This window comes from Cuculus canorus, chromosome 14 (assembly GCF_017976375.1).
Source record: "Cuculus canorus isolate bCucCan1 chromosome 14, bCucCan1.pri, whole genome shotgun sequence".
Taxonomy (NCBI): Eukaryota; Metazoa; Chordata; class Aves; order Cuculiformes; family Cuculidae; genus Cuculus; species Cuculus canorus.
The window spans coordinates 1,514,521-1,526,870 of record NC_071414.1 but is presented as its reverse complement, the minus strand read 5'-3'; the positions used below and the strand labels follow the sequence as shown (position 1 = coordinate 1,526,870).

Here is a 12,350-nt window from a genome sequence, read left to right as displayed (position 1 = left end):
CAAATCCGTATCTCTCCAATTTAGAGAGAAGGGTGTTGTGGGGGACTGTGTTAAAGGCTTTACTGAAGTCTAGATAGATCACATCCATCAGTTTATCCATGTCCACTGTTGCAGTTACACCATCATAGAAAGCCATGAAGTTGGTCAGACAGGACTTGTCCTTGGTGAAGCCATGCTGGTTGCCATTAATCACCTCCCTGCCCTCCATGTGCTTTAGCATAGCTTCTAGGAGGATCTGTTACATTATCTTCCCAGTCACAGAGGTGAGGCTGACACGTTGGTAGTTCTCAGGGTAGTCTTTTCTAACCTTTTAAAAAATGGGCACAACGTTACCCTTCTTCCAGTCATCAGGGACTTCTCCTGATTGCCATGACTTTTCATATATCATGCATGGAGAGTGGCTTGGCAACCACATCTACCAATTCCCTCAGGACCCTGGGATGCATCTCATCAGGTCCCATGGACTTACATAAGTTCAGGTTCCTCAGGTGTTCACGAACCTGATCCTCCTCTACTGTGGGAGGGGGTTTACCCCCCTGGTCACCATCTTGCTGTCCCATGACGCAGGAGGGGCGATGAAAGCAGGTATCGGTGAAGACTGAGGCAAAAAGTTGTTGAGTACCTCAGTCTTTTCCTCATCTGTTGATACATGATCCCCATTTCCAGTCATCAGTGGGGATACGTTCTCTTTGATCTTCCTCTTTTGATTGATGTACCTGTAAAAGCCCTTCCTGTTGGTCTTTACTTCCCTTGCCAAGTTCAGTTCCAGCTGCGCCTTGGCCTTCCTGACTTCATCCCTACACAACCGGGTAGCGTCTCTATACGTGTCCCAGGTTACCTGTCTCTGCTTGCACTGCCTGTGCAGTTTCTTCTTCTTTTTTAGTTTAACTAGCAGGTCTCGACTCAGCCATGCCTGTCTCTTCCCTTTCCTGCCTCATTTTCTGCATATGGGGACTGAGCGCTCTTGCGCACTGTGGAAAGCTTCCTTAAATACTTTCCAGCTCTGTTCCACTCCCTTGTCTCGGAGGACCTTGTCCCAGAGGGTCCCACCGAGTACTTCCTTGAAGAGCTGCAAGTCTGCTTTCCTGAAATTTAGTGTCCTGACTATACTCCTCACCTGTCCCATATCCCTCTGGACCTTGAACTCCACCGGTGCGTGATCACTGCAGCCCAGGCTGCCACCAATTGTAATATCACTGATGAGTTCGCTTGCATTGGTGACCATAAGGTCCAGTATTACTTCTCCTTGGGTGGGGGTCTCTATCAGCTGGACTAAGAAATTATCCTCAATGCACTCCAGGAGTCTCCTGGATTGCCTACAGCTTGCTGTGCTACTTCTCCAGCATATGTCAGGGTGGTTGAAGTCCCCGAGTAGGATGAGAGCTTGCGAACGTGAAGCCTCCTGTAGCTGGAGGAAGAAGACTTCATCAGTTGTCTCACCTTGATTGGGTGGCCTGCAGTATACGCCAGCCACAAGGTTCCCATTGGTTCTTCCATCTTTAATTTTTATCCACAAGCTTTCAATCTGTTCGTGGTTATTCTTCAATGAAAGCTCTTCACATTCTATCTGAGAAAGAGGGCAACGCCTCCACCCCTCCTTCCCGGTCTTTCTCTCCTGAACAGCCACATTCCAGTCATAGGACTCATCCCACCACGTTTCACTGATGGCAACCAGATCATATCTTTCAAGTAGAACAGTAGCTTCCAGCTCCTCCTGCTTGTTACCCAAGCTTCGTGCATTAGTGTAAAGGCACACCAGCTGAGCTGAGCTGAGCTGCTGGTTGCATCACCTTCCCAGAGGACCTTCTTTTGCCTATAAGGTGTTTTGGAAAAGTCTCCTCCCTAACACCTGACCCCTGACACTCATCCTTCCACCTTTTGTTAAGGGCTAGCTCAGTGATAACCCCCTCCCCCTTTGTATCTAGTTTAAAGCCCTATCTACAAGCCCCGCAAGTTCCCAGGCAAAGATCCTTCTTCCCCTCTGAGAAAGGTAGCTCTCATCTGAAGCCTGTAACCCCGGTGCCATGTAGGCCATCCTGTTATCAAAAAACCCAAAGTTATTGTTGTGACACCAGCCACGGAGCCATGTATTAATAGACTGGACCCATCTGAGCTGTTCTATGTCACCACCGGCTACTGGGAGGAGGGAAGAAAAAATCAGACCCCTGATTCCCTCAGGAGTTGTCCCAAGGCCTTAAAACCACTTTTAATCTCCCTTTGGGCTTCTTATAGCTGCTTCATCGCCTCCCACATTGAGCAGCAGTAATGGGTAATAGTCCGTTGTTCTCACCAGGATGGGAAGTTTCTTGGTTACATCCCTTACCCGGGCTGCTGGGAGGCAACAGACTTCCCTGTGAGTGGGGTCTGCTTGACATATCGGATCCTCTGTCCCCTTCAATAGAGAGTCTCCTACAACTATGACTCTCCTATCGGTCCTTGTACCTCTTAAGTACAACATTAAGTACAAGTCCTCCTAAGGGCAATGTTTTTCCACTCGGCATTGCTTCAGCAGCTTTGCCACAGGACTTACCTTTTATGGGGGTCTTGCAGAAGGTTCTAAGCATTTCCTGAGAGCAAAGCCTCTTCCTGGCAGCAGTTTTCACTCACCAAATGCCCACTTCCTGGTGCTCCCCAAAATACTCCCCCAAAGGAAGATGTATGCTGTCTTTATGCCATCCATCCCTCAAAACATTCACAATCAAAACACTGGGTGCTTGAAAACCTCACAGATGTCATCTGCAGCTGGAGCTGTCAAGAGAGTTGGAAAAGTCATCCAAACACCACCTCAGTGCTTTGCAGAGGCCTTTGCACGCCCTAGGTCTATGTTCGGGGATGGACCAGCCTTCCCTGACCTTGACCTAACTGGAACCACAGATGCCTGCCAGAAAAACCCTGTGCCCTACAAATTCTCTGAATGCTCTACCAACTGTGCCTTGAAACAGAAGAATTGGATCCACTCAAGGATACAATTCTCAGTGAACGGAAAACAGAAAAACGATAGGCACAACCAGAGCTTCCCCAGAAGGAACATCTCTTCAAAGAATGCTGTCTCCACACAAGCAATTCAGTTGTTCTCTTTATTTCATTTCTACACATAACGGCATCCCGGCTTACAACAGCACAGTTTATAACTGCAACACAACACAATGGGAGGGTTTCTGTATATTCCAGGCCAGTGAGAAAATACATTATAGATGAGATGCCAGTCCTTCTTTAGAGGAAGAGGAGAGACAATGCTCAAACACATTTCACAGAGTAGAAGGAGAAAATGCAAAAAGGAGAAGGTAATGCTCTAACACAAACCCATAAAAGCAGATCAAGACAGCTTTCCAGAATTCCTGGATGTCAGCCAGTACCTGCTTCCCTGGGCAGACTTTGTGCAGCATATGCAGTCATAAAACTGCTGGGTGGACAGAGAGAGTGATCAGAAGGCAAAACACACAGACCTCACAGATCTCAGACATAGATACCTAGAACCCACAGAAGAAACAGCCCCAGGCATGCCTGAAGTTGTAACACAGTACTCACAACTTGCTTGCTTTTCTGACTCAGAATAAGGAATATATGCATTTCAGTGAGGCTATGAATTGTCTGCCCTACCTTCTAATCGTATTACAGCAAAGAATACAGCAGAGAATGTCCACAGCCCAGCCAGCAGCAAGGGAGATAAGAACTGGTTCAGCAGCAATGGAATGAACCCCCTTCCTAAAGAATGTAATGAATGGCTGTAACAGCGCTGAAGCATTATTACCTGTCTGAGGGGGGATTTTCTTTTGTTTGATTTTTTGAGGGGGAGACAACATTCTTACTTACATACAATTTCAGGGAAACCAACTATGCCAATTGCAAATGCAGATTAAAACTGCAGAAAGCATTGTTGCAGGCTATAGGGCAAATGCCTTCTTATTGTGAGGCCTGAAGCTGCTGGCTGTGCTGATACCATGCTAGTCAAAGAAAGACTATTGAACAGTTCTGCAGAGAGCATCCCTGCATCCTCTGGAACCATGTCCTCCATGGTGAGAGTGCCACGGAGGAAATCCTGTTCACCATCAGAACCCCCGGCCACAGCACAGTGCTGTGGTGGCAGGCTGGGCAGGATGGGCTTCAGGAACTTGAACTCGCTGTTGCCCAAGCCCATCGTGAGGCTGATCTCGTAGCAATAGGGATGGGGCAGGGTTCCTGCAGAGGCTGCATCAGCCAGGCTGCTCTGCAGGTAGTTGGCAGTGTAAATCAGATGGCCATCCTTCAGATCCTTTCTCTTGAACACCTTGAAAGCACTGAAGGCCGCCATGGATGCAAGAAAGAGCAGAGACACAAAGACCAAGGAAATTATTAAATAGGTTGTCAGGGAGTCATCCTCAACCTTCGTGGTCAGACTGCTATGTGGTAGGTGCACATCTGAGAAATCATTCAGCAGGATTGTATTCAGTGCAGCCGTGGCTGACAGTGGTGGCCGCCCGTTGTCCCGCACCATGATAACAAGTTTCTGCTTCACTGCATCTCTCTCTGTCACTGGCCTCCTCAGACGCACCTCCCCACTTTGGGCACCCACCACAAACAGCCCAGGGTCAGAGGCCTTCAGTAGGTGGTATGAAAGCCATGAGTTCTGCCCAGAATCAGCATCAACAGCCACCACTTTGGTGACCAGGTAGCCTGCCTCAGCCGACATGGGCACCAGCTCGCTGGATGCTGGGCTGCTGTCCTGGGCTGGATGCAGCACCAGTGGGGCATTGTCATTCTCATCCACCACAACAAGGCGGACCGTGACATTGGCACTGAGAGGAGGAGACCCTGCATCAGAGGCAATCACCAAGACCTCAACCTGCTTCAGCTGCTCATAGTCCAGAGGACGCAGCACAAACACGTGTCCATTCTCAGCATTCACAGAGATGCAGGGAGAGCTGGGAGGTTTCTCTGCGGTGTGAGCTGGTGCCAGGGAATAGGTCATTTTGGCATTGGGCCCAATGTCAGCATCTGAGGCACTGACACCCCCTACAAGGACCATGGGAACATTGTTCTCATGCACATACATGGTGTATGATGTCTGGTTGAAGACAGGTGCATTGTCATTGATGTCAGAGATGTCCACAGTAAGGTCTGGGTGGTGGTGAGAGGAGGTGACCCTGCATCAGCTGCACTGATAGTCAGGATATACTGTGCTGTCTCCTCCCGGTCCAGTGTGTTCATGGTCAGCAGCTCATAGTAATTCTTATAGGCTGGACACAGGGAGAATGACAGCTGGTCCTCAAGGGCCCAGCTTCTGTGCTACCTCGAAGTCCAGAGTCTTTGTGAGTTTAATTTCACCGTTCTTGTGGTCAATCAAAAACGCTGCTTCACTCTGGTCCACTTCTTGGCTGAAGTGATAGGAGATGTCCCCATTAGTACCTGCATCCAGATCAGTTGCCACGACACTCAGAACCACAGAGCCCTCGGGAGCGCTTTACAAAACTTGACCGACATACACCTTCTGCGTGAAGATGGGAGCGTTGTCATTGACATCCAGAATGACAATGCGAATTTGAGTTGTTCCGCTCCTTGGTGGAGAGCCTCCGTCCACTGCAATGAGAATGAAACCCATCTCTGCCTGTTCCTCTCTGTCTAGGGGCTTTTCCAAGATAAGTTCAACATATTTGTCTTCGTCACTCTGACTCCCAAAGGAGACACTAAAATACTCATTCTCGGGAGAGATGCTATAAGACTGTACGCTGTTGATGCCAATATCCCCGTCCCGAGCCCCCACCAGTGGGAAACGCGAGCCGGGGTTGCTGGTTTCTAAGATCCTAAGCGTGACCTGCTCGTCCGGGAAACGGGGCGAGTGATCGTTGATGTCCCGCACGGCCACCTCGATGCGCAGGAACTGCAGCGGGTCGGCCAGCAGCAGCTCGAAGGGCAGCGTGCAGGCGGGCGCCTGGGCGCACAGCTCCTCCCGGTCGAGCCTCTCGGCCACGACGAGGCGGCCGGTGGCGCGGTCCAAGCGCAAGCGCTGCCGGCCGTCCTCCGAGGCCAGGCGGGCGCGGCGAGCCGAGAGCTGCGCCGGGGACAGCCCCGCGTCCTCGGCCACGCCGGCTACGAGCGAGCCGGTCGGCGCCTCCTCGGCTACGGAGTAGCGCAGGGGCTGGGAGCGAGCGTGCGGCAGCGAAAGGAGAGCGGAGAGACAAAGCACTTGCCTTGCGATCGCCATGGCGGGGCGGCGGGCGGGCTCCGGCGGGCGGCTCGGGCTCGCGGTCCTCGGCGGCGAGCGGCGCACGGCAGCGGCGAGGGTGGCGGCGAGGGCGGGCGGGCTCCCTGGGGCCGAGTGCGGATGGCGGCCCGGCAGCGTCTGGCCCGGGGCCCCGCTCGCCGCTGCTCGCCGCCGCTCGGCTGCGCTGCGCTGGGCAGGGCCGGGCCGGGCTCGGGCACCTCCCCGCCCGCAGCCGCTCGGCGCCGCCTTGGCCGGGAGCTCCCCCCTGCGGGCCGAGGCGGGACTGCGCCTCCCGGTACCGGCACCGCCAGCGCGCTGCCCTCTCGCCGAGCCGGACGCTCCGCGATCCTCGCGGGGCTCCCGGACGGCTTGGAAGGGTGTAAAGATACCTGTGGTCAGAGACCAGACCTGAATTCCTGCGTCTGGCTAAGGATGCAAGGCCACAGCTCTTTAATTTAAAATGCAAGGAAACGAACAGGAGAGGTCACTAATTTAAGCACAGATACACAAACACCAGCCTACAGAAGACAATGGCAAAGCCCAAGGATCTAAGGGCGCAGAGCGATGGGCCGTTAAAGGCACCATTCAAGTGTCAACTGCAGAGGGTTCAAACCAAAGCTTTGTAAATTAGGGTTTTTTTCTGCAACGGACGGAGGTTGTTCCCCCGGATTCCAAACTGCGAGACGGCGCAAAGGGGCTTTGAGCAGCATCTCTTTGACCTCAGCTTCCCACCTGTCACGTTAGTGAATTTGTTCATTAAAGTTTAACGTAGGGAAAACAAAACGGAATGCTGCTCTAACGTTCTATCTTCTACAATGCCTCAAATTTATTGTAAACAGTTTAGCCGTTTCTCTGAATCTCCCTGCATAAAATCTACTCAAAATGCATTCCCGAAATCCTGCTCTTGGCGTGGCTGTTTCCTCAGCGATGACAGAGAAAAGTGATCTTTCACACACACGCCAGTTCCCAGTGGGCTTTTATTGGGTTCCGTGGCATGAGGAATTTGACTGTTAAAATGCGCGAGCGACAGGAAATTTCAGACTACTTTATACCTCATTGACCATTAACGAAGGGAAAATAGAACAGAAAACTACTCTAGCGCCCTGTCTTCTACAGTGCCTCAAGTTTATTGTAAACAGTCTAGCCTGTTTCACTGGGAAAACACAAACTGTTTTTAATTCTCTACTACGTAATACTTAACAATCCGGAGCTGTTATGTTGAAATTTACGATATGAAAGAAAACGTACAGCGTGTACGTGTGGAGGATCTGTAACCTCCTGGTCAAATATGCAAAGACAGCCATTGTCAGCCGTTTCTGATATAATCGCCTTGTTATTATGGAACAGCTTTCAAAGTATCACTTAATTTTGATCAAGATATGCTTGGCCTGGTACTGAACAGACTGCAGAGAACTGAGACGTGATTACAGAGCTCTCTCCAAAAGAAAAACAAACACAGAAAAGGTGATGTAACAATAAGCTATCTTGAAGATGTGTTTGCAGGTTTCATTCTTTCCCTCAATAATTAGAAGCAGCAGGGCTCTCACAGTCATACACCGAGTTTCGCGGTAATCAACATGCAACACAGTCCTCGTTCTCCATCCATGTCAGAATGACAAAAAACATTACTGAGGGGCGAGACAAGAGTTTGGATCAGAATTGCCAAGGAGCTCCTTCCACTTCTTTGCTGTGCAAGCTGCTTCCGCCCGTCTGCGAGCCGTGTCTGCGGAGACGGGAGCTCTGCCCTGCAAGAACGGAGAGCGCAGGTTGTCATTCGGGCGTTGAAGGGAGGCAGACAACGGCGAGGGGCTGAGAGGGCCCCTCTGAATGCGTCGTTTAATGTTGATATAGCAAGATGGAATCTCGTCTCCCCTAAGGCCACTGGGACTGCGGTTTTGACAACCAGATCGAGGTCCAGCTGCCCCCTACTTTGCGTTGGAAGACTTGATCTTAGGACACCACCCAGAGCTGGATGCAGCGGAGCGCGACAAGTCAGCACCTGGCGGGCAACTAAGTAGGGTCGAATTCCCCTGGGAGGCCACCCCAGCGGCTCCCACACCCTCTGGTCCCTCTCCTCCCACTCCACGGGGTACCTCCACCCCCAGATCCACAACACCGAGAGTCCCCAAGTGAGCGACACCCCTCCGCCGCCCCCTCGGCGCTGCTCCCTCCCCGCTGCCCGCCCCCGCCTCGCCCCGGCCCGGGCGGGTCCCTCACCTCTGCAGCCCGGTCGCCGTCGTCGCCGAGGTTGGCCGCCTCTGTGGAGCAGAGCGAGCTCCGCTGCTCGGGCGGGCCGGGGGGGATCCCGTCGGGGAAGCAGGGCAGGAGGGGCCCGAGGAAGCGAAAGTCTCCGTCGAGGCTGCCGGCGGCGAAGCAGACGTCGTAGACGGAGGTGCGGGGCAGGGAGCCCGCGCTGCTGGTCGGGGCGGAGTGCGGGAAGGCGGGCAAGCCGTCGGCCGCGCCGCGCCGGGCCCGCCGCACCTTGGCCGCCACGGCGGCGCCCGCGGTGGCCAGGAAGAGGGCGGACACGCAGGCCAGGCAGACGGTGAGGTAGAGGGTGAGCGGCCCCTCGGGCTCGGCGGCCGGCGCCTCCTCGGCGCCCCGCAAATGGGCGTCGGAGAAGCCGCTGACCAGGGCGATGCCGAGGGTGGCGGTGGCGGAGCGCGGCGGCCGCCCGCGGTCTCGCACCAGCACGACGAGCCGGTGCCGGGGCGCGTCCCGCTCCGCCACGGCCCGCGCCGTGCGCACCTCGCCGCTGTGCAGCCCCACGCGGAACAGCCCCGGCTCCGTCGCCTTCCACAGCTCGTACGACAGCCACGCGTTCTGACCCGCGTCCGCGTCCACCGCCACCACCTTGGCCACCAGGTAGCCGGCCTCGGCCGAGCGCGGCACCAGCTCGCCCGCCGCCGCGCCGCTGCTCTCGGCGGGCGGGTGCAGCACCACGGGCGCGTTGTCGTTCTCGTCGCGCACCGCCACGCGCAGCACCGCCTGGGCGCTCAGCGGCGGAGAGCCGCCGTCGGCAGCGCGCACCGCCACCTCCAAGGCGCGCACCTGCTCGTAGTCCAGCGGCCGCAGGAGGAAGACGGCGCCGCTCTCGGCGTTCACCGACACCGCGGGCTGCTCCGCGCCCTCCTGCCGCACCAGCGCGTATCTCACGCGCCCGTTCGTTCCCGCGTCGGCGTCCGTGGCGCTCACGCTGCCGATGCGCACCATGGGGCTGTTGTTCTCCGACACCGACACGGTGTAAACCTCCTGCGTGAACTCGGGCGTGTTGTCGTTCACGTCCGACACCTGCACGGAGAGGCTGGACCGCGAGCTCAGGCGCCTCCGGCCCCAGTCCACGGCCGTCACCGTGATGTTATACTCCGCCGTCCTCTCCCTGTCCAGCGCCGCCGTCGTCCTCAACTCGTAGTGCTGATCCGCCGTGGCGGTGAGGCTGAAGGGCAAGTCCCCGTCGATCGAGCACTCCGTCCTGCCGTTGTCGCCGGAGTCGCGGTCCCGCACGCTCAACAGGGCCACCACGGTGCGGGGCGGCGCGTCCTCGGGAACGGAGGCCGAGTGCGAGGTAAGCGTTATCTCCGGGGCGTTGTCGTTCACGTCCAGCACCTCCACCTGCACTTTGCAATGCGCAGACAGACCCCCGCCGTCGGTGGCTCTCACCGTTATCTCGTGGTGCTCCACTTCCTCGAAGTCCACGTTGCCCGCCACCTGGATCTCCCCAGTGTCAGAGTTCAGTTGGAAGAGCTGCTGGGACCGCTCCGATATCTGACTGAAGCTGTAGCGCACTTTCCCGTAGGACCCTTCGTCGGGATCCGCGGCTGCGACTCTGACCACCAGCTGCCCCGGGGGACTGTTCTCGGCCAGCCGCACCTCGTACAATTCCCGACCGAAGACCGGGGTGTTGTCATTGGCATCCAGCACCACGACCCGCACTTGAGCCGTGCCCGACCTGGGTGGCGAGCCCCCATCAGTAGCGATGAGGAGTAAATTCAATTGAGGCTGCTCTTCGCGATCCAGAAGCCGCTCCAGGACGAGCTCTGCGTACTTTGCTCCACCTTTCCCGATTCGGATATCGAGGGAGAAATGGGAATTGGGCCCGAGGCTGTAGTTCTGCAAACCGTTGCTGCCCACGTCCTTGTCGCTCGCGCTTTGCAGAGGGAAACGAGATCCAGGTGATGTCGTTTCAGGAATCTCTAAAATCATCTCCTTCTCCGGGAAGACGGGGGAGTTGTCGTTGACGTCACGAACCTCCACTTCACCTCGGATCAACTGCAAGGGATTTTCAAAGACTATCTTAAAAAAGACGGTGCAGGTATCGCTCCTCGGACACATCTCCTCTCGGTCCAGCGATTCCTTTGCCGTCAGCACTCCCGTGTTTCGGTTGAGGTGGAAAAGCCGCTCGTTCCCCTCGGACACAACGCGCGCCTTGCGAGCCGCCAGCTGGCTCGGAGAAAGCCCCAGGTCCTCTGCAATATTGGCCACAAAGGAGTCCCTCTCCATCTCCTCCGCCAGGGAATAGCGGAGGGGTTCGGCCCCGCTCTGACACACGCAAACGCACACAAGCAACAAGATCACTTGCCTCTGCCGCTCTCTGCTCCGTCTCCCACTCGCTCTTACTCGCCACAAAAGCCATTCCCCGTCCTCCGTGATTAAAAGCATTTTCAAGCGGCGTCCGAGGGAGATTTGGTCAGCAATCCCGGGCTGAGGGGTCTCAAAGCCCCCGAGTTCCCCGGCTCCGTGTTCCGCCGCCCTTCCCGAGCGGCTCCCGCTGCTCTTTCTGTCTGCCGGTGCCTGCAAAGCCGGGGCGGGCAGAGGAACCCGCCGGTTCGCGGCCAACAGCCCCACCCAGCGTCGCACGGGGGAATAGTTCCTCTGCTGCTCCGGCAGCGCAGAGCCGCCAGCCCGGGCTTTGCTGCTGGAGGCTGCGCTCCCCGTGCCCAGACGAAGCCAAAAGGCGCGTGGAAATGACGAAGCCAAAAGGCGCGTGGAAATAACTTCTCTCCGTAGAGAGAGCGCGGCTCTGGGCATCACTGCCCGGGTCGCAACCGCCACTTCCTCAGCCGCTGGTCGCTGTTTTCCTCTGGGTGGGATTGCAACATCTACCACTTTGTCACGACACTTCGCTGTTTTTTCCTTCTCTTCACCGCTTGTTCATCAGCACAGGACCCTTAGGGAGTAGGTCGCGTCCGAGAAGAACCGCCATGGAATACGAGAGCTGGAGCCAGAGGGGAAACTTTGTGAACGAGAAGGCGAAGGGGAAGAGATTATGCTGGATTATCAGAAAGGTTCTCACAGAAAAGGGCAAACTGATGGCTGAGAGGCATTCCAGGACTATGCAAAACTTACTATGGGATGATTAGAGGCAGGATCAGATTCGGTAAATGGAAGAGGTCGAGTGGACCTGGGAGGAACTACCGTGGGGAAACCGACAGGAGAAAGGAGAGCGAGTGGTTTCAAGCGCGGCCGGGCAGTGCGAGCCAGGATCCGTGCCGAAACCGGAGAAAAACCCCAAGGTCAGGCACTAACCGCCAGCTCTGACGATCGACTTCTCCCGACGACCCCAATGCGAGCTCCGGCAAATGTACACGCTACACACGGCAAATGCACCCAGTTGCTTCCACGAGCGCTCTGCCAAGTGCGTTTGAGACCAAAGTCAACGGCTCTTTAAAGTAGCTCCTGGAGTTTCCTTACACACAATTGACCCCACCTTGAAGCTGCTGAAGAAGGGCAAAGTAGTTCGCCGGGGGGAGGTGAACGAGACGGAGGTCTGGTGGCCACTCCACACCAGCGGCCACATCAAAGCCCATTTTTTAAGCAGGCATGAGTGGGGGAGAATGAGCTAGCCATTATGTCTCCGCCACTCGTTTGCATATCAGGATGATCAAATTGGCACCTGGCCACCTTCTCCCGCATATTACACATAGCAAAGTTACACCATAGCCACAGAAAAAAGAATGGGAGGTGATCCTCAAAGCAGAAGAATTAAGAAGACTTGTGATTAGAAATCAATAAATGTTGTACTTGGATGTCTTATGAATGTAGAAACTATAAGTTTTGTGAGTTGGAAATGGCCTGATGCATGACTCTGGAGTTTTTCGGGTCCCTACACGTTAGCGGGGGTTGTTCCGGCAGCGGGGCTGAAGCAACCCACCGTGCCCCTCACTAGCGG

The 12,350-nt window shown here is 55.3% G+C and overlaps 1 protein-coding gene and 1 pseudogene across 1 annotated transcript; both read right to left on the bottom strand.

The window, feature by feature from the left end:
* Positions 1–2,091: 2,091 nt before the first annotated feature.
* LOC128853628 (protocadherin-3-like) lies at positions 2,092–6,460 on the bottom strand (annotated as a pseudogene).
* Positions 6,461–7,224: 764 nt separating this feature from the next.
* LOC128853627 (protocadherin beta-15-like) lies at positions 7,225–10,399 on the bottom strand. Its single transcript, XM_054079737.1, has 2 exons — positions 8,399–10,399; positions 7,225–7,926 (listed from the first exon to the last, which is right to left on the bottom strand). Exons 1-2 carry the CDS (start codon positions 10,382–10,384, stop codon positions 7,807–7,809), a joined length of 2,106 nt encoding a protein of 701 aa, XP_053935712.1. The 5' UTR covers positions 10,385–10,399; the 3' UTR covers positions 7,225–7,806.
* Between the last annotated feature and the right edge of the window lie 1,951 nt (positions 10,400–12,350).

Excerpts from the sequence above, each read along its gene's own strand:
- LOC128853627 (XM_054079737.1), bottom strand. The coding sequence starts at position 10,384 with ATGATTTTAGAGATTCCTGAAACGACATCACCTGGATCTCGTTTCCCT. Across the intron at positions 7,927-8,398 it reads ACGGCGACCGGGCTGCAGAG|GGCAGAGCTCCCGTCTCCGC; the intron begins GTGAGGGACCCG and ends CCGTTCTTGCAG.